The 24,687-nt window shown below is 43.0% G+C and overlaps 1 protein-coding gene across 1 annotated transcript in view; it reads right to left on the bottom strand.

The window, feature by feature from the left end:
• ANOS1 (anosmin 1) overlaps window positions 1–24,687 on the bottom strand; it is a 388,737-nt gene that overhangs the window by 136,783 nt on the left and 227,267 nt on the right. Inside the window, exon 3 of the mRNA XM_040460147.1 lies at window positions 11,844–11,891. Within this exon, the coding sequence (XP_040316081.1) occupies window positions 11,844–11,891 (48 nt within the window). The remainder of the gene's footprint in view (window positions 1–11,843; window positions 11,892–24,687) is intronic.

Genomic DNA, 24,687 nt, shown 5'->3' with positions numbered 1-24,687 from the left:
ATGGAAGTTCTTCTGAATCAAAGAGGTATAAGAACTTTTGAGAAAGGAAAATTAGTTTGCAGTCGGTAGCCTATACTTTTCCCGGCAAGTTAGATAGTGTCCTTGTTCACTCAGCTAGCAAAAACAGATTTCAAGAGAGTTAAAGTCAAAACCGAGACTTTGGGGGCCTGGCTGGCTCAGTCAGCAGAGCACATGACTCTCGATATTGGGGTCGTGAGTTTGAGCCCCACGTTGGGTATAGAGATTATTACTTAAGAAAGTAAATATACTTTAAAAAATACATAAAAATAGGGGCGCCTGGGTGGCTCAGTCGGCTAAGTGTCCGACTTCAGCTCAGGTCAAGATCTCGCAGCCAGTGAGTTCGAGCCCCGTGTCAGGCTCTGTGCGGACAGCTCAGAGCCTGGAGCCTGTTTCGGATTCTGTGTCTCCCTCTCTCTCTGACCCACCCCGTTCATGCTCTATCTCTCTCTGTCTCAAAAATAAGTTTAAAAAATGTTAAAAAAAATTTTTTTTCAACGTTTAAAAATTTTTTAAAAAATACATAAGAATAAAACCTACATTTATTTTCTTGTAATGATTGTTCTCTTAAAAACATAAAGAAATCATGTGCCCAAGGCAGATTATGCACCAGCATAACTCAGATGTCTGAGAGGAAATCCTGTGTGTGAATAGGTAAATACAACTAGACTCGATCTTCATGTCAAGGATCACCGACAGATAGAGCCCAAATTTGCACACCCAGCCACTGAAAGTCAATGTGGTCTCCTTTCTAAAACCTAACACTCCCCAACCTTCAGTCCACGCGGGTGCTCTCTGCCAGCTGCCAAATCAAACCCCAACATCTTCAAGCAATCGGCACTCATCCGTGCTCCGTGCGCCTTCTGATGAATACATTACAACTTGAACACATCTGTCAGACCATAATCACCATGTAATGCATCCTGACTGAGATGTTTTTCATATGTTCAAACAGATTCCCTTGCTAACGCCAGCTTTCGGGAACCCTTCTTCAATCGCAAACCGAGTTAAGAGTTTTCGCTGGCATCTCCTTTCATCGGCCGGGAGGAGAAATTAATAGCCCGAAAGAGTAGGCAAGGGTGACAATGAAGACTTACATGGATGTGATTTTTCCTTCCGCGGGTCTTGGCTTTGAAGTTTACAGCAGGTGGAAGAGTGTCTCACACCCATAAAAAATGATACGGAAAATCAGAAACACGTTGGGCGATTAACATGTCACATGTTGGATTTAAATCTAAATAAGAACCCGTTCTTTTCCTTACATATTGATTGTGCTCTGAGCCTAGCAGGGAGCTCTGTGTGTTCTTTCAGGCCAGTTTCTAGGATAAGAAAAAAAAACCCTGGAATGTTCCAGCTACTGCAGGCTAATGATCACCCAAAAGCACACTAATATGTTTGATAAAAGTTCCCAGCACGAGGGGAGAACACACTTACCATAAGAATGACATGCGAGGAGAAGCAAATCAGCGACACCAGTTCAGGCTGCCTTCAAAGCTGGAGGCTGCAATTCGAACTGGGGACGTGCATTCCAGGAGGCTGGGTCGGACGGAAGGGGGCACAAACCTCTAATTGTTTCAACCATTAACTCCTGGACCCACCTGCATTCTCCCGGCTGGAAGCCTTCAGCCCTTCTCACACATCTCAGCAGGCCTTCCTCACCATCTAAGAAATGAAGTTTTCGCACTAGATGCTTAGCTACCCCATTTATAAGTTATTTTTGCTTTTGTCTGCTTCAGATTCTCTCACCTTTCTCTCTTGTTTTCCCAACTCTGACTTTGCATCACAGATGATAGATATCCCTTTGCGCATTCCTGCAGAGGGACACTGGACAGCGCACCGGAGGATGATGTTTCACCAATAGTCCCGACCCCAGCCCGCTGCTCATTTGATTTCCATCTGCATTTACACCGTAAAGTTCAAGGACTCAGGTCTCCCTTGAAAGAGGCTTCATCTCTTGGTAAGCGCTCAGGACCAGGGTTCATCTTTGGGGACCTAAAATCATGCCATTCTCTAGCATGATGTGATAGGACCGTCAGACAATTCTACAATCTTCATTACCCATGCTAATATGATGTAGGTACAGACGGCTTTGTCAAAACCACACCAGTCCAACCTTCACACACCCAACAATTTCTTCTCATATGCATTCCATGCAAATTTTAATTCCACCACTGCTTTAAGGAATTTCTGTCTTCTCTTCTCGGATCATGATATCCTATTTACTTTCTCCTGAGAAACAGTGTCATGATCTTTACTGATGGAAAGACCACGGGTACAATAAAGGGAATTCATCATACCACTTGGGAAGTTTTCTACAAGAAGCTATTTCTTCCATGGTTATAAACGTACACTTCTTTGGCAATCAGTGTCACTGATGGCTTTGCCTATGAAATATTTGGCAATTCCCAGGAGACATCAGTATGTAGATAACTGATACTGCACATCAACTTTGTCCTTAAAGTTGAATGTATAAAGTTGGGGAAAACTATATGAATATCAGTATTACCACAGACTTCAAATGTTTTCATCCACTATTTATTAGAGTTGCAAAGAAGTAAACAATGTTCAACTTTGGTCTTAGATTTTTGGACACAGAGACCGTCCATGTGTGTCTGAGTTTTCACTTTTCTCCTTAAGATATGTTTTCCTTCAGCTCTACGGATTCACAATCATTATCATGTAAATGATAGAAAGCATCTAACACAAAACAAAAACCTTCAACAGTCACATTCCATTCTATTTCAGAGGTTTGACCCTTATCCAGTAAATTTCGCAGATGTCAAATGAAGCTGTCCAGATGTTCATACAAGCAAAACCGATACCCCTCACCTCAAAATCTGGCTCTGAATAAACCTGGAAGAGGACTCAGAATTTGGAGTTGTAGCCCTTGTAAGAACCAAACTCCCACGGTGATCAAAGCAGCCTGCCAAGGCACCAAGGCTGGGCCCTAAATTACTGCTTTTCAACACATCTCCTCAAAACCAAATGGGAAACAAGTGGAGTGCGTGAGTTATAGCACCCAAAAGGAGAAGGATGAGGCCCCAGGCTCCTCACAGATAGGTGGGTTGTCATCAACAGTGCTATGCCTCCCTACAAGGTAGCAGAGCATCATGGCAAAGGATAAATCTTTTATAAAGTGGATGTATGACACTCATGCAAACATAAAATGAACACATGCCAAAGATCAGATTGAACCCATGAAATACTGCAAGGACCAGTAATAGGTTACATTTGGTTCAAAGGAGAAATCCAAGAAATATATAAATATATTCACATGCAACAAGACTTACTGGAACGGATTAACAAATAGATGCAAAATGGTCTATTCATGGGGGAGCATCAATTGCATTCCACTGGCCACAATCCATTTGCATTTCCATGGACAAGAATCATCTGCATTATTATCAGCTTTCTACCATTTGCAGACTAAGAAAATAGCTCAGAGACAATGAACGCTGGAGATAACTTGGAAGGGTCTAACCCAAGACACTCATTCTGAGTCGTTTTTGTTTTGCTCATTTTGAAGTCCTTCACAATTTTTCCTGGCTCGAATAATCCCATTCCAACAGTGGATTTTCCAAAAATTGTGATTTCTTTGACGTTTTCTTACTATTGTCTATAACGCATTCATTCAAAAATCCTCACACACCAACCAACAATGTTCCACAAATGATGTTAGAAACTGTCCACTCTTGTTTGAGTTTGAATACATCAAGATACGTCTTTGTATTGAGGGAAGAATGCATTTTATTGTTTTGTTGAAGTTTGGTTTTGCACAAGTTAATGCAATGCCATAGAACAGACTGGCAAACTCTCACCAATGGCCTGGCACCTGTTTTTGTACAGCTGGTGAGCTAAGAATTGTTTTTACATTTTTAAATGGTTAGGAAAAAATCAAGTTGCATGACATGTGACAATTACATGAGATTCAAATTTCAGCGTCCATAAATAAAGTTTTATTGGAACACAGCCACACTCATTTGTTTATGTATTCTCTATCGCTGATTTCATGCGACAACGGCAGGCTGATCGTTGCCACAGAGACCTTTACGAGCTACAGAGCTGAAAATAGTTACTGAGATTTGCCGACCCTGGCATAAAGTAGTAGACGCTAATTACAGTGTGTGTGTGTGTGTGTGTGTGTGTGTGTGTGTGTGTGTGTGTGAAGAATAAGCTTCCCCACACCAACGAACAAGTCTGCTCCATCCTCACACTATCTACCTGGAGATGCCATCAGCTCCCACAGTCAAAGGCTCAGTCCTAGAAGGATGCTTTCCTCTCACCACTTTAGCTTGTCATCTGTGCTTCTGACCACTAGCTGGAAATCAGACATTTCCACACCTCCCATTCCTTGAATTCAAGCAATTTCCTAGAATGGCTCGCAGCACTCAGAGAAACGTGTTACTGGCAACATCATCAGGTTATCATCTGGCACATAACTCAGGAACAGCCAGATGGAAGAGAAGCATGGGGCTTCCATACCCTCACCAAGGGCACTGCTTTCTCAGCACCTGGCTGTGTTCACCAGCCTGGAGCCCTCCAAAGCCCTCCTTCTGCGTTTTTACGAAGGGTTCACTACATAGGTGGGATCGATTAAATCACCGGCCACTGAAGACTGAACTCCTGCCCTTGTCTCCTCCCTGCAGGTCTGGGGGTGGAACTAGAATCCTCCACTTATGGAGGTCGCCTTGGGCAGGATAAGTCTCACTTTCGGATCAGAGTTCTCAACTGCACTGTGAAAGAGTTACATTGGAATATTCCTTAAAGGCTTCTAGCTTCAGAATTCTTCTCTCCATCCTTCCAAAAAGAGCAATCTTAATGGTCCACATTACTCACATTCCCTCACCTCCACCCACTCATCTAACTCTTACCATAAACATCCAGAAGCTGGGGTCTCCTTCAAACACTTCTGTCTTTCGCAAATATTGCCATCCAGGTGAGTCGTGAATGACTTACACGTTGTGAAAAACCTCGGGGGTGGGGGGGGTGAGCAGAATCTGAGAGGGCCACGCTCACTTATACAATAACCAATTAACGGATGAGTTCAGGGGAACCCCAGAGTGGTAGAAAGGGAGGAGAGCTAGAATTGGAAAAGAATCACGGGATCAGCAAAGAGCAAAGGAAGGACGGATCCTCAAAGTGCACAAATGCTCCAGCGGGTGAGTAAGGAGAAAGCGGGAAAGGAGGGTCATTGCACTACTGGGGACTCTTAAGGGATCCTGAGCCAATTTTTTGAAAGGAATGAAGGTTTTAAAAAAGGGGATTTGCTCAGGAAGCCAAAACAGTAAAAAGTAAGGGCAAAGACCAAACGTGCTGTTGTATTACTTAATCATGAGGGCCTGGGACACAGAACAATTCCATGAGTATTTGTTGAAACTGAAATCATCAAACTCTATTAGAACAAGTAAATGAAATGTAAAGAGAATGTTAAAATAAAAACAGGGCTGCCTGGGTGGTTAAGTCGGTTAAGCGTCCGACTTCGGGTCAGGTCATGACCTCACGGTTGGCGAGTTTGAGCCTGCATTCGGCTCTGGGCTGACAGCTTAGAGCCTGGACCCTGCATCGGATTCTATGTCTCCTTCTCCTTGCCCTTTCCCTCTGCTCACGCTCACTCTCTCTCTCTCTCTCTCTCTCTCTCTCTCTCAAAAATAAGATAAAATAAAAAATTTTTAAATAAAATAAAATAAAATAAAAACATAAGTGAAAAACCTGAACAAGCCATCCCATTGTGTTATATGGGAAAAATTAGGAAATTTACATTACATTTGGTATAGGATAATGTGTTAAGAGATTTAATTAAAAGAAGTTCTTAAAATAATGTACATTGTCAAAACTAAACATTTTATTAGGACATTTTATTACGTTTTTATACCACCCCACTAATGTTTCATTCCAAAAAGTATTTAGGGCTGCTTAGATTAAAACATTTAGATAAAAATGGGTTACAAAGATTTAGATAGAATAGAAAAATGCCTTTCGGTTTTATGCCAAAGGCATATGTTTACTGTCTTAATTAGAAGATCTTGGGGTGCCTATGTGGCTTAGTTGGTTGAGCGTCTGACTCTTGATTTTGGCTCAGAACACGATTTCGTGGTTCGTGAGATCGAGCCCCAGATCTGCACAGAGCCCCCTTGCGATTCTCTCTCCCTCCCTGCCCCTCCCATGGTCACGAGTGCACTTTCTCTGTCTCAAGATAAAAAAAAACATTAAAAAAAAGAAACAGATGCTCTTAATATTTAGTTATTACTAAAAGTGAAGTCCTGAAAGTAAGTTACTCTAAAAGGTATCATCTTTTGGTAGATTTGGTATATTTTAAAAGTTTGCCCCTTATCATCCTAAACTGACAGTTCAGGTGTCAATTTTGCAAACAGTTTATTTTGGAGTACCCGTGTTCCTCTGAGCATTTACGGAATGAAGCTGAACCGGTAGAACGGGCCATCTTTCAACAGCCTCTTCTTGACTTCCCATTGGACAATGGAGATTGAAGAGAGAGAAGGAGAAAACATTATTCTTTCCCTAGAGTTGGGCCACAATGTTTCCAGGAAGTTATACATTTCATAATGGCTATAGACGTGGTCTGGGGGAAACCAAACGCCCCAGGGGCATCAACTTCTACGATGGGCAAAAGATCTTTTGTAATTTTTGTAAGGTTCTATGATACTTAAAATGTGTGGAGAACACGATAGGAAAACTACTGGCTTCTGACTCTATCAGAACCCAGTTCAAATCCCATCTCTGGTACTTGCCAGTACTTAGTAGCTGAGTGACATTATACAAAGATCATCCAAACTTCCTAAGCATCCGTGAAACAGAGATGGTCATGCCAATTACAGGGTCAAGATCAGGTTCACTGATTCAGGTCCATCTTCACAGAACAACAACAAAAAAGGAAAAACAGTGACTTAAGTAACACAGAAAATTTTCTTTCATGTGTACATAATTTAAGAAGTCTAAGACTTGGGGCGCCTGGGTGGCGCAGTCGGTTAAGCGTCCGACTTCAGCCAGGTCACGATCTCGCGGTCCGTGAGTTCGAGCCCCGCGTCGGGCTCTGGGCTGATGGCTCGGAGCCTGGAGCCTGTTTCCGATTCTGTGTCTCCCTCTCTCTCTGCCCCTCCCCCGTTCATGCTCTGTCTCTCTCTGTCCCAAAATAAATAAAAAACGTTGAAAAAAAATTAAAAAAAAAAAAGAAGTCTAAGACTTATAATGGGGACTCCATGGCATCAAAGACCCAGATGCCCTCTGTCTTTCTTATTGGTTATTCTCACACTGGCCTCCATCGTCAAGGGTAACTCATGGACCAAGACGGCTGCCGGAGCCCCTACCATCAGTCTGCATCCTAAGCAGTAGAGGACAGAGAAGGGGAACAGCCAGGAGTGCATTTTCTAGCTAAATCCGTTTCCTATAGAGAGGCATTTCAAAAGTCCTTCACGATCATTCCAATTGCATTGAGTAGGCTTTTAATAAGTTAGCAGCAAAAAAGCTTTGGGAAATGTAGATGCTTAATTCTAGGTGATAATGTGCTCAGGTGAAGAACTAGGTCTGGGTTAGTAGAGGAGAAAGTGGATTGGGAGGTAAAGAGCAATCCACCTGCCTACATTAGAGAGTATTTCGTGAGAATTACAATTCCTGTACGTAACAAGCCCCTGACGGGGCTCCACACGTACCACATGCCAAGTAAATTCCACTCTTGTTTTCCGCCATATAAGAATATGCTGAGAAGACAGCTGTGTTCTTATGTCTTTTATAATTGCCAAAATGCACAGAGCAGGGTTCTCAGTCTCGGCGTTTCTGACACTTAGACCAGATGACTCTGGCTGTACAGGGCTGTGCTGTGTGCTGTATGCTGTTCTTCAGCGTCCCTGACCTCCACCCACCAGATGCCTGTGGCTTCCCACCATCAGTTGTGACAACGAAAACTATCTCCAGCCATTGCCAAATGTCCCCTTGGGAGCAAGATCGCCCCAGGCTGAGAACGACTACCTAAGCCTACAATGTCCTACAATGGACAATGAATGAGTCACTACTCTATATTATCTAGGAGTGAATGGTGCGAAAGACCCTTGAGTTCATAGTGCTGATGTCATCATGGAGAACAGAGCACAGGGCAAAGCTGTACATTTTCCAAATGGACAATAATCAATCTTGCAAACTCGTACATATGCAAAATGGATTACATATTACTTTTCTCCTAAATGTAATGCAGTAAAGATGTACTTTGAGGGAGGACAAAATGTAATGTACGGGTTTCATTCATTCATACGTAGTGGCTGCTTACTTTCTGGTGAAGGAGACAGACTCTGAGAGATAAAGGAATAACTCCATGGTGCCGCGTTAGGGTGTAAATGAAGCATGCAAATGGCGGGGGGGACCTGGGGAGGCAAGGCTGAGATGGGAATGAGGGGTGGGGGTGAACTGGGTGTCTCTCTGAGGAAGGAGGGCTCTGTGGGGAGGGGAGAGCAACCTCGAAGGGCTGTAAAGTAGGAGGAGATGAAGTTGGAGAGAGTTGGAGACACAGGGCCAACGTTTTGGTCTGAGCAAGATGGAGAGAGATCAGAAGGTGTGAGGTACACAGCAGCGTGACTCAGCGTATGCGTGTAGAGGGTCTTTCCAGCAGCCCTGTGGGGACTACACGGAGGCAAAAGAGGAGGCTGGGAGACACAACGGGAAGTTCATGGACTGGTCCAGGCAAGAGATGATGGCACACGGACCAGGGGCAGGGGTGGGGGCAGTGAGATCGGAGGAAGAGCCCATATTCGCAGACGGTAAGCAGAAATGATGAGCACGTGTGGTTTCTATAAAACATTATGTAAACCTTGTCTATCATCGTTACTTCTGGGTGTTATTTCTTACTCTTCAGTCCCAATATTTGTTCAAAATAGGTTTTGAAGTTGTTCCTTTCTGTTAGCACGATGCAGAAGGCAGCGTTCTAAACTTTGGAACACGTCTACCCCTTTGGTGAGTGATTCCAGGACTGTCATCAAATATGTATGTGCCTGAATTTTCCCATTTGTAAAATGGAGTTACTATCACTCACCATTTACCTCATTAACCTAAAGATTAAGAGGAAAAGACTACATAGGCTCCACAAATCTCAAAAGAAATGCAAACTGTAATTATCTGCAAACGTGCCCAGTGGTGAAAATTTCCAAAGGAGATAGACTGTGATTAATATGTAAGATTCATTCCCAAAGATTCAGACTAAAGACAACCCTTAAACTTATGTCAGCTTTGTACTATATTCCAAAGTTGCTGGTGGGGTTAGCTGTGACTTATTAATGCATTCTTGCTTTCAGGCAAAAAGGAATTGATTTCTCTGCTTGTGAAATTCAGTCTCTCGTGTCAGCCTTGATCATTCGATAACAAGATATGGTTTAACAACCTGCTGTCCCGGCAGGGCGAAGGGTCTTTAATTAGGATACTTAAAAGAAAAAAGAGTTGAAATGAACTTTTCCATTCAAATTTCTTTGAAGGGTGTAAAAAAAGAACTACTTTTTTTTTTAACATAATAGGGAAAAAAGGGGTAGCTTAAATGAGAGAATGCTGGCAATTCATGTAATACTCAACTAATATAAAACTGGACAGAAGCAGTACTTAGGAGACTTTATCAGCATCACGGCATCATCTCTCTCTCTCTTCCTCTCTATGTTTATATACACACATACTTCCCTGCAATCGTGACATAAACAAGTTACCCAACATTCCAACTAAAGAACAATTAATATAATAGACACCAGAAAATGTCTTCTCAGAACAAATGTTTATGTTATTACATAAAAAGAGGAACAGTGCCCAAACCAGACATTTCATTTCTGCCCAAGATTTAGCAGGTCAGAGCTAAGCAAAGCTTATTTTCACCAGATTATTTCACATTCACGTAAGAATTCTGTTCTATCTTGAGTAATAGTCACATGTATCCCATGATATAATGTGTGCGTGGATGTTGGAACGTTATCATTATAATAAAGTTCTTGGCTTAGGAATATTATTCTACAATCATTTACTGTGAGATATGTGTTTCAAAGACCTCTGAAAATAATCGTGTTCCTCATAAATATGCTATTTCAGTATTATGTATGGCTCAGATAAAATTTTAGTTATACAATAAAGGACTGTTTCAATTTTCGGTCTAATAGTAATGTTTATGACATAAATTTCGTCAAACACTATTATGATCCCAAAGTTGCCAATATTTTTAGCCAGTAGTAAACTTTACTCATTTATATACTACATATTACAAATACATATATATTCTTTTTTTTTTCTTAATTTGCGATGTTTTGGGATTGAGGTAAAATGTATGCTATGAAATGTATGAATGACAACTTCAGAGTGTGTGTGTGCAGGAAGGAATATTCAAAAATGGAGAAGACACCTTTGAATTTAAAGGATCAAACTAACCAGCAATTCTAAATGTTCGGCAACCAATTCCAACCTGCGTGTGGATGGTCGGGGGACAGTTTACCCCAGCCGTTCACCAACGTTCCCGCATCAGCTGAGTGTCCTACAATTTAACTCAATTCTGAAACCATGTACCTGGCGATGGTATCAGATTGTACCAGTTAAGGGCTCAGTCCCAGGAGGCTGCTCCCCAACCCCTCCTCCATGCCCCCACACCCATTTTGATGCCAACCTGGCAAGTCCCCTTGTCACCTGTGCTTCTGACTGAGCTGGTGTAGATGGGAGGGTCCAATTGATCCTCTCATTGGTTTCCATTCATTTGCTCGGGCGGCTCACCAGGACACGTGAGAATCACTTTACTTACTAGTAGTAATTAAGCAGTTTAGACGGGTTTATTATAAACAGATGTTAACTCAGGAACAGGCAGATGGAACCGAAGCCCAAAGCGACGCACAGGGAAATGACGATGATGTTCCGGGTACATCACCTGTCCCCAAATCTACATCTGTACGTGTTTACCAGCCTGCAAGCTCTCCGAACACCCTCTTTTCTTGTTTTTGCTTTTAAATGGAGGCTTCCTAACCTAAGCAAAATTGATTAAATCATTGGCAGTTGATGGTTGATTCAGCCTCCAGCCCTCTCCCCTCCCTGGCAATCAGGGGCAGGGGTGCTGGAAGTTCCAACCTTCTATTCAGAGTGGGTTCCCCTAGCAATGAGCCCCCATCCTCAGACGTGTTCCAAAAGTCACCTCATTCACATAAACCCCACTGTGATGGCCAGGGGTCGTTATGATGGTAAGGGGTGGACACCCATTCACCTGTAGGGCTCTGAAGGGATTCTAGAAACGGAGGACAAGAGACCAAATATAACAAAAGACGTTCCCATTGCTTTTACTACTCAGAAAATTCCAAGGTTTTGGGAGCTGTGAGCCAAGAACCGTAGAGAAAGATCAAATATATGGAAAGTATATTTTGGTCATCTGAACGACCAACTGTGCATTTCTTATGAACGGCAGTATCGCAAATTCCTGCAAATCAAACTACGTACAAAATCACGTAAGGGTAGGTAGGATGCAGTAAACCTTCTGGTTCCAACCCGAAGATGTATGTTTTCTCCTTAAAATTTATTTGGATTGAAAAAGGTACAAGCAGAGAAATAAGGCGACATACAGAAGAACCGCCACAGGTATCTTGATTGAACTGAATTTGCACATGATGAAACGTCACAGACGGATATACATACATTGCACCCGTGTCGGTTCTCTGCTTCTAATGGTGTTCTACAAACATGGAAAGCGTAGGCATTTGGTGGGGAACGGATGAACAGTACACGTACCTTCTCTGCTGTCTTTGCCACTTCCTGTGACTCTACAATCATTCCAAAATTAAACGCTTTTAACAACACGGATACAGTTGTAGGGAACATACCTTAGAACACTGCTTGTGATTCTGACACCAAACCAGGGAACCGTTGTTCTGCAAAAAGAAAAAGAAATATTGGCTCATTCAATAATTTTCTAACTCATGGCTACATAGTGTGAATTTCATTTTTCAATGTTATCATTAACAAAAGACCCGTTTTTGCCCTCCTATAATTCTCTCTTCCCAAAATAGAAAGTGCGCTTCTAACGTAAGTCCAATTTTGGCCTTGACCCCATGATAGAAACAAAGACATATAAATTAATGAGGATTTCAAGCTGCCTAAAAGGAAAAGTGTCTGAGCCATGTCTCCTGCTGGCTGCCTGGGAGTCAGACCTCACTGAAAAGCCTTCTCTTTCCCTGTCACTGGATGTGTGACGGGGGACAAGGGATTTACTACCTGTGTACCTCAATTGATCCATCTATAAGACATAACCATATGCCACGCATGAGGTCACTGGCATAAGGAAATGAAATAATACCCACACGCCAGTTAGCACGGCCTGATATTCACTCGGTACAGAACAAAGATTAGGACTACGGTTTACTGTCTCTAACGTTAGCATTTCTGCTGGGAAATCTCTTACCCCACATGACTGACATCTTGGTCACGACTCCTCCTTTGGCTCGGATAGGTTACGTGAGTGTGTGTTAGGCTGGGGTAGCTGGTAGGGATAGTAAAACCAACCACCCCATAATTTAGATGTCGTGGCCTCCAGCTCTTGGAAGTTCACGGTTGGGTATGACATCAAGTAAGTCCGTTTCCTCTGTCTGAATCTCTAAACTTTGAATTTTGACAACATCATATTCTATTCATAGATTAGTATTACATTGGTGCTCAGTTCAGAGAAAAGAAAATCAATATATCTTCTTAAAAATCCTTTTATAACAAGCTCATGGAGATATAACGTATACACAGAAAGCACACTGTTTTAAAGTATAGAAACCAGCGGTCTGTAGTAAAAAGTATGCTCGAAATACTAAAAGGTATATTCAGAAGGCTGTGCAACCATCACCACTATCTATTTTTGGAACATTTTCACCAGCCCAGAAAGAAACATGTATCCCTTAGCACTCACTCCGCCATCTCCCTCCCTCCAGCCCCTGGCAACCACTCACCTACTTTCCTTTTCTACAGACTGATTCTGGAAACCTCATGGAAAAGGGATTATACAACATGTGGCCTTTTGTGTCTGGATTCTTTCACTGGGCATCATGTTTTACATTTTGCTAAACGGTATGGTATTTTTGCTCTGTCTACATTGCCACAAAAACCATACGTCATTCCTTTTTATTGTCCAATCCCATTGTACGGATATACCACATTTTTCTCTTCTGCTCCCAATAATCTGTCTCAATATGTCTTATGTCCAATAGTGTATGTTCATAATCTAGGATTCCTACTGAGTCAATCTCATCTGTATAGGATCAGAAAGTTTCCTCCACTAGGCTCGGATCATCATGCTCAACGGCCTCAGCCCCACGTTAAAGCTTTAGCTATTACATCTATCATATGGCCCTAACTCTCCTCGGCAGCCTTACATCCCCAGATCCCAGAATGTACCTCCAGTTTCAGCTAAACTAAGATCAATCTACCCGTCCCCCTACTGACCTGGCCCAGCTTCCACCCTGGTCCCTTCTAAGTCTTTCTTTTCCTGGATAGATGGGGAGGACCTCTGGAGAACCTAAGGGTGTCTTCACTGCTTCTGCATTTGCTGGGCTGCTCTGGAGAGAAGTATGTACCCCATCCTCTCTTGTCTTAGGATATAGGTCTTTTATTTAAGTCAGCTCCCAAACTAGACTGTGGTCCCAGAGACAGGGCTTCCTTTTTCCTCTTTGCTTCAATGCTTCACACCAGCAAATGGACCAGCTCCTGATTCTCACAGAGACGGCTTCCATCAAAGGTCACGTGAGAGACACTGGGGCTGCAAAGTCAGCATGGCAACTGCTGCCTGGCTGATACGGTAACACCAGTGGGGTAATATGCCTTTGACAGGATTATTATCAATAAATAATACTAGCGTACTAATGACCACATCTACACAGCAGGCACTTGCTTTGGTGTTTGCCATATTCAGCCTCCCTAGGCATCTCATGTAATGACATAAACTTCATTTACCCATTTTTAAAGTCAAGAAACTGGGATTCAAAGAAGCCAAGTAAAATATCCACATTCATGAAGCAAATGGTTAAACATAGTTGTCACACCACAATGGGTAAAGGTTCAGCTAAACAAAGGGTGACTTTTATGGAGCGTTTTGAAGGAAATCTCCAGACTCAGAACCTTGGAAGGACAGGAATGAATTGGTTGGGATGGTCCTGAGTATCGTACATTCCAGAAGCAGCAGATCAGATTGAGGGGTTGAAGCAGAGAATAGGAGGGGTGGTTGGGTAAATAGATAGAACGCAGATTACAATGGATTTGGACTTATTGCTGGAAATAAAATGTGTTATGTAGTACATGTCAGAGGGTTAAAAAAAAAAGGGGGGGGGAGGATTGGACAAGTCGTGTACCTACAACACCTTGACTAGTTTCCTTTTGTTTCCTTTGACTATAGATAAAATGGCCAGACCTCAACAACAAAACACCAAAACTCCAGCAAAGACTGCCTTCGGCTGCCCAGCAAATGCATCCTCTAGTGCCTGGCACCATGCGGAAACCCAGTGCTCCCCATGGTATTGGCTCATACACCTGTCAAAATTACAGAGAAACTAATAGTCACAGAGCCTATCGGCTAAGCTGTTTCCATTCGGGGGGAATTAACATCAATGCATTTCCTCAACCAAGGCATTTTCATTTTAAGCAAAATTTCCCACTAATCACAAAATGAAAAACTATCATTATATACAGAAATATTTGGGTCAATAGCAAGCAAGCATGAACGATCATTTTGGTCGTAATAGGTTTTTTTGTCACTGAAGACAGTATGTCCTAGAATGCTTAAGAAGATTAAAATCATAATCCACATAAAGTATTGAGCAAAATGTTTGGCACAGAGTTAGAGGTCAGAAAAAAAGTCCATTATGATTGACGTTACTTTGTTTGCCACGATTATTGTTTTCAGGAGTCGGGGAGTAATCCTGTACTTAAAATCTCCCAGTTCCTCTGTATAACCCAATGCAATCTTATTAGTGAGGCTCAGAAGAGGCAGCCCGCCATGTTTTTCTCCTTGGATGGTAACAATCCTGCCATGTTTGCCAATATGATGACTGGGCAATGGTATTCTTTTTGGTTTAATTTCCTTCAGCCATTTGCATTTCCTTTAGAGTGAACAGTCTGTGCATTTTACCATTTCTTTTCTGAATGCTTAACCATAGCCATTGTAGCAGCTACGAGGGCCAATTAGATTGAATAATCATTTGTCTATAATAGGTGTTGTAGAAATTTTCCAGTGATCGTTGGCCTTTTGACTTTATGCATGATGTTTGCTCCATGAAAAAATTTTCTAGACACACACACAAACATGCACACACATAGATATGTGTCTCTACATTTCCTTTTGGGGTTTTAAGTTTCCTGTTTTTCTTAAAACAATCCCCCCCCCCCCCCCACGTAAAGGTTTTGCAGCTGTTCTGTGCTTTTGCCTTTATCAATCAGCCTTTGGCATTCTATTTATCTCTACAAAGAACATCTAAAAACCCTTCCTAATAGCATCAAGGATGTGGGTAAACCCCTGATTTAACTTCAGCTACTGTGTTTCAGCCAGGTGCACACACACTACCATCCACCTACATTGCTTACCTGTGATGCTCTTGGAGCAGGAGAGTAATGGAAAAATACAAGAATCCAGTAGTTTTCAACAACCCGCCCCAGGGGAAGTTCTTAGTCAGATTACAATAGCCTTCCCCAGTTAAGCCACTTGACAACAAAAATAAAATACAGTATTGCCAATCACGTCTTGTTCTGGGTTAAAGCCAGCAAAGATAAAGAGTCAAAGTACATCAGACAAGAAAGGCGTTTGCCTGTTGAATCATTATTGTAACCTCCAGGTAGGATCAGACAGCGGGACTTCGGTAATTATATAAAGATTACATCCTGTATTTTATTGGTTTAACTAGATCAAACATGAATGCTAGTCAATCCAACTTTCAAAGAGTTTATATAAGTTCACTCAACTGCACCCAGACATTATTTCAATGACATTTTCAAAGTCTCTTCTAGCCTTTTGATTTTTTTTCTCCTTAAAGAAAAATAATTCTTCAAAAGCTTCAGGTAAAGAAAACACTTCGTTCCCTCAAAGACAACCCACAAGGATAAAGATAAATGAAAACTAGCTATCGAGATACAACCATTTGAAAAAAGAAAAGAGAATGAGAACAGATCCCACATATTTTCCTTAGCATAACCAGGTGTAGGTGTGGAACAAGGACTAATCAATTTTCCATTTCAGAAACATAGCACTAAGCCATTGTCCAACGGCAGTATGGAACATTTGAAATTGAAACTATCCCAGAAAACCCACTATGGACCAAACATTTCCCATTCAACCCTACAAACTGTGACTTTCAGTTAACAATTTTGTTCTCATATTAAACACAAGTTTTTGGGGGCGCTTGGGTGGCTCCGTCAGTTAAGGATCTTCTGCTCAGGTCAGGATCTCAGGGTTCATGGGTTCAAGCCCTACGTCGGGCTCTGTGCTGACAGTAGCCAGCCTGATGTGGAGCTTGAACCCACAAACCCTGAGATCCTGACCTGAGCCAAAGTCTGTCACTTAACCGAATGAGCCCGAGAGAGAGAGAGAGAGAGAGAGAGAGAGAGAGAGAGAGAGAGAGAATCTGAAGCAAGCTCCATTGTCAGCTCCATGCAGGGCCTGACCAGGCTCAATCTCACAACTGTGAGATTATGATCTGAGCCAAAGTCAAAAGTCAGATGCTTAATTGAGCCACCCAGGCACCCCTCATTGTTAAGTTTTTTAAAATGAAAACATTGAGGGGAGCCTGACTGACTTAGTCGGAAGAGCCTGTGACTCTTAATCTCAGGGTTGTGAGTTCAAGCCCCACACTGGGTGTAGAGATTACTTAAATAAATAGAATTTTTTTAAAAAATAAAAAATAAAATGAAGGCATGGATTAAAATTTAGGAATTCACTTTAATCCAGAATAATTTCCTATTAATTTGAACCATGGAATAATATACTTAATTTCATTTGTTATCATAAGGATGTGCTTTTCTACTGTTAATATACTTGGAACTTTCTCACACATTCCACAGCAGCTAAAAGATAACGTAACAGAAGGACATTGGATGAGGCGTTTATGTGGCTTGAACTATTTTTTTATTTTTATTGTTATTTTGAGAGAGAGCACAAGCACAGGAGGGGCAGAGAGAAGGAGAGACAGAACCCCAAGCAGGCTCCACACCATCAGGGCAGAGCCTGATGTGGGGCTCAAACTCACGAACTGTGAGGTCATGACCTGAGCCAAGATTGAGAGTCAGACCCTTAACCAAATGAGCCACTCAGGTGAGGGATGTTCATCATAGGACAGGCTATCCATATGTGGGAGCACGAAGTCTACAGATCTCTGTACTTCCTACTCAGTTTTGCTGTGAACCTAAAACTACTCTAAAAAATAAAATCTACTGGGTGCCAGTTAAGCATGTGACTTCAGCATGGGTCATTATCTCACGGTTCATGAGTTCAAGCCCCGCATAGGGCTCCATGCTCAGAGTGTGGAGCTTGATTGGGATTCTTTCTCTCTCTCTCTCTCTCTCTCTCTCTCTCTCTCTCCGTCTCCCCTTCCCCCCTGCTTGTGCTCTTGTCGCTCTCAAAATAAATAAACTTTAAAAAAATCTACTTCAAAGGATAGGGAAAAAAAAAGAGAGCTTTGTGTTTATACTTGTTCGTAAGTAGGATCTCTTTCTAATGTTATGGATCACTCTCAGTAAATCGATGGCCTTTCATCCCCTACTCCCTCTCAAAAAATTCCCTCTGGATTCTACAAATATCTCACATTGAGCTGAATTCTGTAGAACAACGTTTGGCCATACACAACGTACCTCTCTCCAAATGCCCAGCACTGGAATGCATGCCTGGCCACACTGTCTGGGTGTCACTTCTTCACACCCTGCAGCTTGTTTGGGAATGAGAACCTTCCATCAGGAACCTGTGCCTCTGCCAAACCAGACCCCCATGTGTCCTTCGGGTCACTGCAAATGCCACTTCTTTGAGGAAGCCTTCCCTGACCACCTACACCCTGACTATCACAGACCCCCTGTTACACACACTCGTGCAAGCTCCCTGCACTTGTCCTCCAAAACACTCTATCGTGGTGGACACACAGAAATCTACTTGTGTTGCTTCTAGTTACTGACCATCTGCCTGAGAACACATTAGAGACACAGTCTGTCTATATCTTTTCCTTACAGTTGGCTCCCTCACAACTTCAACAAATATTACTGATGACATAAGTAAACGAATGGATAAGGAGTCGTACAAAAAATTTACACTTTAATCATTAGGTCATGAGGAGGTAAAAAGGATGAAATGAGTAGACTGAACTGAACACATTTTTCACCTTCTTGGACAGGTGCTTTTAGGAAGTGGGTTCACTATTCTGTTTCCACTCATCATGGCAATATTAAAAATGGAACCAAAGCTTGCATGCAGTATAAAATATAAATTATTTAAGACATAACCGTGCTAATTATCTTGCTACAGACGCATGTAATTAAAGTTATCTAAAGAAAATTTATAGAACAGCCAAGTGCCAGACTATGCCATATGGGAAAACATTACATTTTATTAACATTTTACTATGAATTTTGACAAGGAATATTCCAAAGGATTCTACATGTAGGAGACTATCAGATCAAGACAGAATTTTTACTCCTTAGTGTCCCTATGAGAATGGTAGGACCCACCAGGGGATCAGAGGACTGGTTTTTCTTAGGACGTTTCAAGCATCAGTCTACCCAGTTTAATCTCCGGAAGGATATGCTAGTTACTGATGCATTCTTGCCACAGTTAAGATTTCAGAGACACCTCCACTAAGATGAGCCATCTCCATGGAATCACATAAAACCTTGGAAGATTTCAAGGCAGAATAAATGACTTAGGCTGAAATAAATCCAGCCATAAGGAGGTTTAGAGGGAGCATTAAAGGTAATAACTAAAATTTAGTAAATGACTCGTTTTACAAAGCAAGGGAAGCGTGAGAGTAGAGTACCTGCTATAAATTGAACACCGAAAGCATTGTTGATGGGAGACCTGAGCAATAAAGAATGGTCCCTATAAATGTCAGTCTCCTTCCCTCCTTCTCATTCATCACTCTGAAATGTTTACTTCACGTGCCAATTGTGCGTGAGTTCCTCCGATTCCAGGAACCTCTCGCCAATCACCGTTTCGGCTCTTCCAGAAGGTAAACACACGCCTGTGGACTAAAGTGGTGAGTCCCGCCAGGCAGACCTGTCACGTTTACCGTGCAAGAACAACCGCCCGCCTTCCCCAAGGTTGGCACCGTGGTCAGCCACACCCGCATCTTCTTCCTTCTTCTTCTTCCTTCTTCTTCCTTCTTCTTCCTTCTTCTTCCTCTTCCTCCTCTTCCTCCTCTTCCTCTTCTTCTTCAAAGCTTTCCTTTTCATTTGTGTGTGTGATGTTGAGAAAGACAAGACTGGGAAGAGGAGAAGAGAAGGAGCAGTAAGGGAGAAGGAAGGGGACAGAAAGAGTCGGGAAGGAGGACAGAAAGAATCCAAAGAGGCCAGAGCAAATGGCATATTGAGTCTCTGGGCATAAACCTGAGATATAAAGACTTCTTTCTATATAAAATAATATAAATATACAAGCAGAAATTATTTTTGGCATCAAAAGGCACAGGGAAATCTGCACTAAGATCAGTGCACGAAAAGCCACCGGCGTGGGGACCTCCACTGGCTCAGTGGGCTGCATATCAGTGGTCCCTTCAGCAGGTGTCTGAGTGGGGACGTGGCAGCATCTGAACTTTTGATGCTAGGTTCAGTTCTATAGGTTCAGCTCAGTCTCTATGGCAACCACCAGTACTGTCCAATCTGGGACACGGGGTCCCCACTAACATGGGGCCCCAGGTACACCTGCTGTATTCCACGGGAATTCGAGACAAAGCACAGAAAGAAAGATTGGCAGAAATGAAAAGGGCAGTGAGTTCTAGAAGCAAGATTAACGCCCAGGATCCAGCTTGTTGGATGTAGAATATGTCCCTTCAACAGCCTGAGGCAAAGCTGTGAGACACTGTGCTTCTTTGAGACGCACCGCCAGACTGTCTCCAAAGTCAGGGTGCACTTTCCCCAACTGTAGTTTGGTGTGACGCCATGAATGTTGGCCTGGTAGCAGCCGGGACATGGCGGTCAACATTCCATGAACGTGACCTTGGTCCCAGCTGCGCTCACTGTCACCAATGACACTGAGTTCTGTACGTTGTTGGTTCTACACATGTTGGGTTTGACTGCCGTTTAAAATGAGATGAATGTAATTAGACAATGATTTGGCATTGAAAGGCAAAATTGTGGTGTACACAGAACGAAGGAGTGCAGGTAAGACTCACGGCCACAAGACTGCACTGTCCTATTTTCTTGCCACTGGGAACGAATACGTTACAGGATTGAAGCAATGGGACACAGAAGGAGGTGTGCCACATGATTACCGATAGATGAACAAAAAAGTGCCAATGGACACAGAAGAAATTACCAAACCTCCCGGACCAGATAGAACGTATGACAAAGCAACAAGGTATTAGTGTGACCCAGTGATGCGTCTTTTAACAAAGACCATCTCCGAGCCTGTGCCTTGATTTTAGTACAATGTTTGTTTCTTGGGGTTGCATAAAAATAGATGTTCCATCCATGGCTGCTTCTTAGATTCACTGAAATCTCATACAAATTTATGTTGGCCCTCTACCAATTCCTTGTCTTTGCCACACTGACACATCTTTGAGAGTTACTCTCGGGCAGGCTACCCCTGCCTTCCCCAGTCTGCTTTCAGGAAACGATTAGTGAAGGACTTCTGAAACCGATCCATATGTTACAGACTACTAGTAGCCTGTGATTCTGAGCGGTGAGGTGTTATCAGTGGCCGGATGGAGGTCCACTGAGGACACTCAGTGTGAGTTTCGATGGCCTCCCGTATGGAAAGTACATATAGACAGGACTACCCAGGAAATTAAAAGGGGAAGGACCAGTAATAACAATGCTTCCAAAATTGCTGGTGCAAAGAATCACCCACGGAATCTGTTAGACACTGCGGTTCTCCGGGACTGACTCAGTAGATCTCGATCTGACCCTGGAATCTGTACACCGACAGACGCCCTAAATGTTTCTTATAATGGGACACACGTGGTCAACGCGAGGCCAACAGATTGTCCGAACTTTGAGGGATTATGGAACGAAGGCCCAGTGATGAAAGACACAGAGCAGTTGTAGAAACCAAAGAAAAGCATGAAAATGGCTAAGTGTTTATGTTCAGGGAGGAAAAGTGTAGTTTAAAAAGTATAAGGTAGAAAAGAGTTCTAGAGGATGATAGGTCCAATGGGTGCCAATGCTTGGAGCTGTTTCTACCTCAGAGGGAGAATTTTGTCACACAAAACAGTAATTGTCTGTAGTGAATCCTCTCCTGCACCACCCAGATGTCCCCACAACCCCAGAACCGAGATCAATGTGCCTACAGGGAGTGTCGAGTACTGATGGATATTACCTAAACCCCTCCTTTCCCCTCCCATAAACTCTACTTGCTGGGAGAGGTTACCTAACCCAAGGCCACACTGCTTCCGGGAGAGTCCCACATGGAGTGACTGGCCGATGCTGGGCCACAAAGGACCAACCCCCTTGTCTCATTCACAGTAACATCCGAGGCATTTCCAGCTCCAGATGATGCTATGGTATCCACTTGAGGCTGTGGTCACAGATGGCATGACAGCCCAACTCCTGCCCCGTGCTGGGTCCTTCACTCCCCTGAAGCGGTGATCCTGGGAACGTCACCCAGTACGGTCGTGAGCTCACATCTCGAGAGCTTAGCCTATGCTTCATGACTAACACAACCTGTGAAAACCAATCACCTTCCCATATATGTGCAGGGGGAGAGAATGAGTTTTCTCCACTTGAGAGGCTTTTGGAAAAAGCCAAGTAGATATGAGGCATAATTTTTGAAAAAGGTGAGGGTGTTGAAGAAGTTAACCACGTAGTGGCAGGACACAAGAGCCACAGGAAAGCGAGCCCTTCCCGTGCAGAAGAGGAAGGTGGATCGACAGGAAACAGCAGGTGAGCTGCAGAGCGTTCTAGCCCAAGAACAGATCTCATTAAGTCCCCACAAACTCCTTCTCAGGGGGCCAGCCTCTCTGAGGATGCACGACAACATGACTTCATATTGACACATTCTTTCCTGAAAGGAACAGAATTGTGTCTTCTTGAAAGTATTCAGAAGAAGAGAGCCAAAGCATAAGAGACTCTTAAAAACTGAGAACAAACTGAGGGTTGATGGGGGGTGGGGGGGGGTGATGGGTACTGAGGAGGGCACCTTTTGGGATGAGCACTGGGTGTTGTATGGAAACCAGTTTGACAATAAACTTCATATATTGAAAACAAAACTTCAAAATTGGGAATTTAAAAAAAAAAGAAAGGGTTGAAGTTATAATAATAAAAAGATGAGATAAATTAAAAAAAAGTATTCAGAAGAAGAACATGGTATTGTTTCAATATGTTTCAAGTTGTCATTGGTGGCTATTTTTTATTTGTGCATTTAAAAGCAACTTTGTCGTGAGGCTGTGGATGAAACAATTGAAAGGCAGGACAGAAATCTTTTTTTAAAAAAAACATGTCAGCACCATTCCAAAGTTCCTGCGAGGAATTAAAATCATTATCAAAGCAGGAAAAAATGCAAGAGCAATGTGGAAAAACATAACTTTACGCAACTCTTAATTACATCTTTTACTAGAATTCTCTGGTACGCAAATTTACAGCACGCTGAAGTAGACGTTAACATTTACTCACTAACAATGCGTAAAAGACTTCTTTGGCATTTTCTGTTCCTTAATTGTTATTGTTCCTGCGTTTTTATCGTAGGATGTTTAAAAAACTTTTTTTAATGTTGATTTTTGAGACAGCGAGAGAAACACAGAGTACATGAGCAGGGGAGGGGCAGAGGGAGAGGGAGACACAGGATCCGAAGCAGGTTCCGGGCTCCGAGCTGTCAGCACAGAGCCCGACGCAGGGCTCGAACCCATGAACTGTGAGATCATGACCTGAGCCCAAGTCAGACACTCAACCAACTGAGCCACCCAGGCGCCCCTACTGTAGGATGTTTTAAACATGGACGAAACAGGGGCGCCTGGGTGGCTCAGTTGGTTAAGCATCCGACTTCAGCTCAGGTCAGGATCTCGCGGTCCATGAGTTCGAGCCCCGTGTCAGGCTCTGGGCTGATGGCTCAGAGCCTGGAGCCTGCTTCCGATTCTGTGTCTCCCTCTCTCTCTGCCCCTCCCCCGTTCATGCTCTGTCTCTCTCTGTCTCAAAAATAAATAAACGTTAAAAAAAAAATTTAAACATGGACGAAACAGAAAGTTGATCAAGAGAAATTTTAGCAAAAAGCAAAGGCATGTAGGCGGCCACTAAAACAATGACGTCATAAGCTCTCTTACTTACATGAGGATTCAGCCGTGTCCTACCCGGAAAGACTGCTGTACGACTGCTCCTCTCACTGATACCAACTGAGAAAAGCACTTTACGGTGATCTCAAAATGTTTTGAGAGCTGCTAGAATTCTGACTTCTCCGCAGGTAATCAGCTGAGACCTTCTCTTAGATCTTCATAAAGTCACCTTCTGTGCAGAGCATTTGCATCAGTGGGCATTTCTGCTACTTCCTGTCTGTGAAAGTATAAGATCTATACAGGGGCACCTGCGTGGCTCAGTCGGTTGAGCGTCTGACTTCGGCTCAGGCCATGATCTCACAGTTCATGGGTTTGAGCCCCGTGTCGGGCTCTGTGCTGACAGCTCAGAGCCTGGAGCCGGCTTCAGATCCTGTGTCTCCCTCTCTCTCTGCCCCTCCTCCGCTCGCACTCCATCTCTCCCCATCTCTCAAAAAGAAACAAATGTTAAAAAGAAAAAAAAAAAAAAGAATAAAATCTATCCAAATATGGCCAAGCCTGTTCTGTAAACACAACCAAGACCAGAAAAGGGACTCGAAATGTGTTTCTAAATATGCTCTCAAAATGTTTGTAAACTGTAGAATTCTGACTCAGATGATACCATATAATTACAAATCAGTGAAGACCTCTGAGGGTCATTTAATCCATGTTCCTGCTGGAAACAAAACAAATCTAACTCGTGAATGACGTGTAATTGTCTTGTAATACAAGGAACTTTCCAGGGGAAAGAGTTTCCGCATCTCGGTAACACGTCACCCTGTTCTGAGTTTTCCATCCCTGAATCCCCACTGAAACCTTGCGAACCAAAAGACCAAAGGGGTGAGGAATTATTAAGGTTCAGACCTTCTGCCTGCTGGTTCTCTAGTTAACAAAATCCTCTGATCACTGTCTCCAAAACATAAGCCTAAGAAAAAGGTCAAAGCCGGAGAAGACACAGCCCAGAGTCCATCCTGTGAGAGTATGAAGATCACACAGAGATTATTCCATTCCAGAATACTCAGGGTGGGACCAGAATGATGATGCAAACCACTCACATCTTGGAAGTGAACATGACATGGGGAACTTTCTGAAAAATGGTCACCAAGGTCTGAGGAGAAAGGGAAAGTGCAGAATGGGCTGGGAGGGAGGATCTAAGCATCCCATGATAGCGCTAAACCTCCTATGCGCCCCCCCCCCCCGCCCCGAGGACTCTTCTGGACATGCCAGGTTACTCATTGCTGTGGATCTGAGTAACATGCAAAAGCCATCA

This window comes from Herpailurus yagouaroundi, unplaced genomic scaffold (genome assembly GCF_014898765.1).
Source record: "Herpailurus yagouaroundi ecotype Mexico unplaced genomic scaffold, PumYag 248, whole genome shotgun sequence".
NCBI classification, from domain to species: Eukaryota; Metazoa; Chordata; class Mammalia; order Carnivora; family Felidae; genus Herpailurus; species Herpailurus yagouaroundi.
This window is presented reverse-complemented; position numbering and strand designations above follow the sequence as displayed.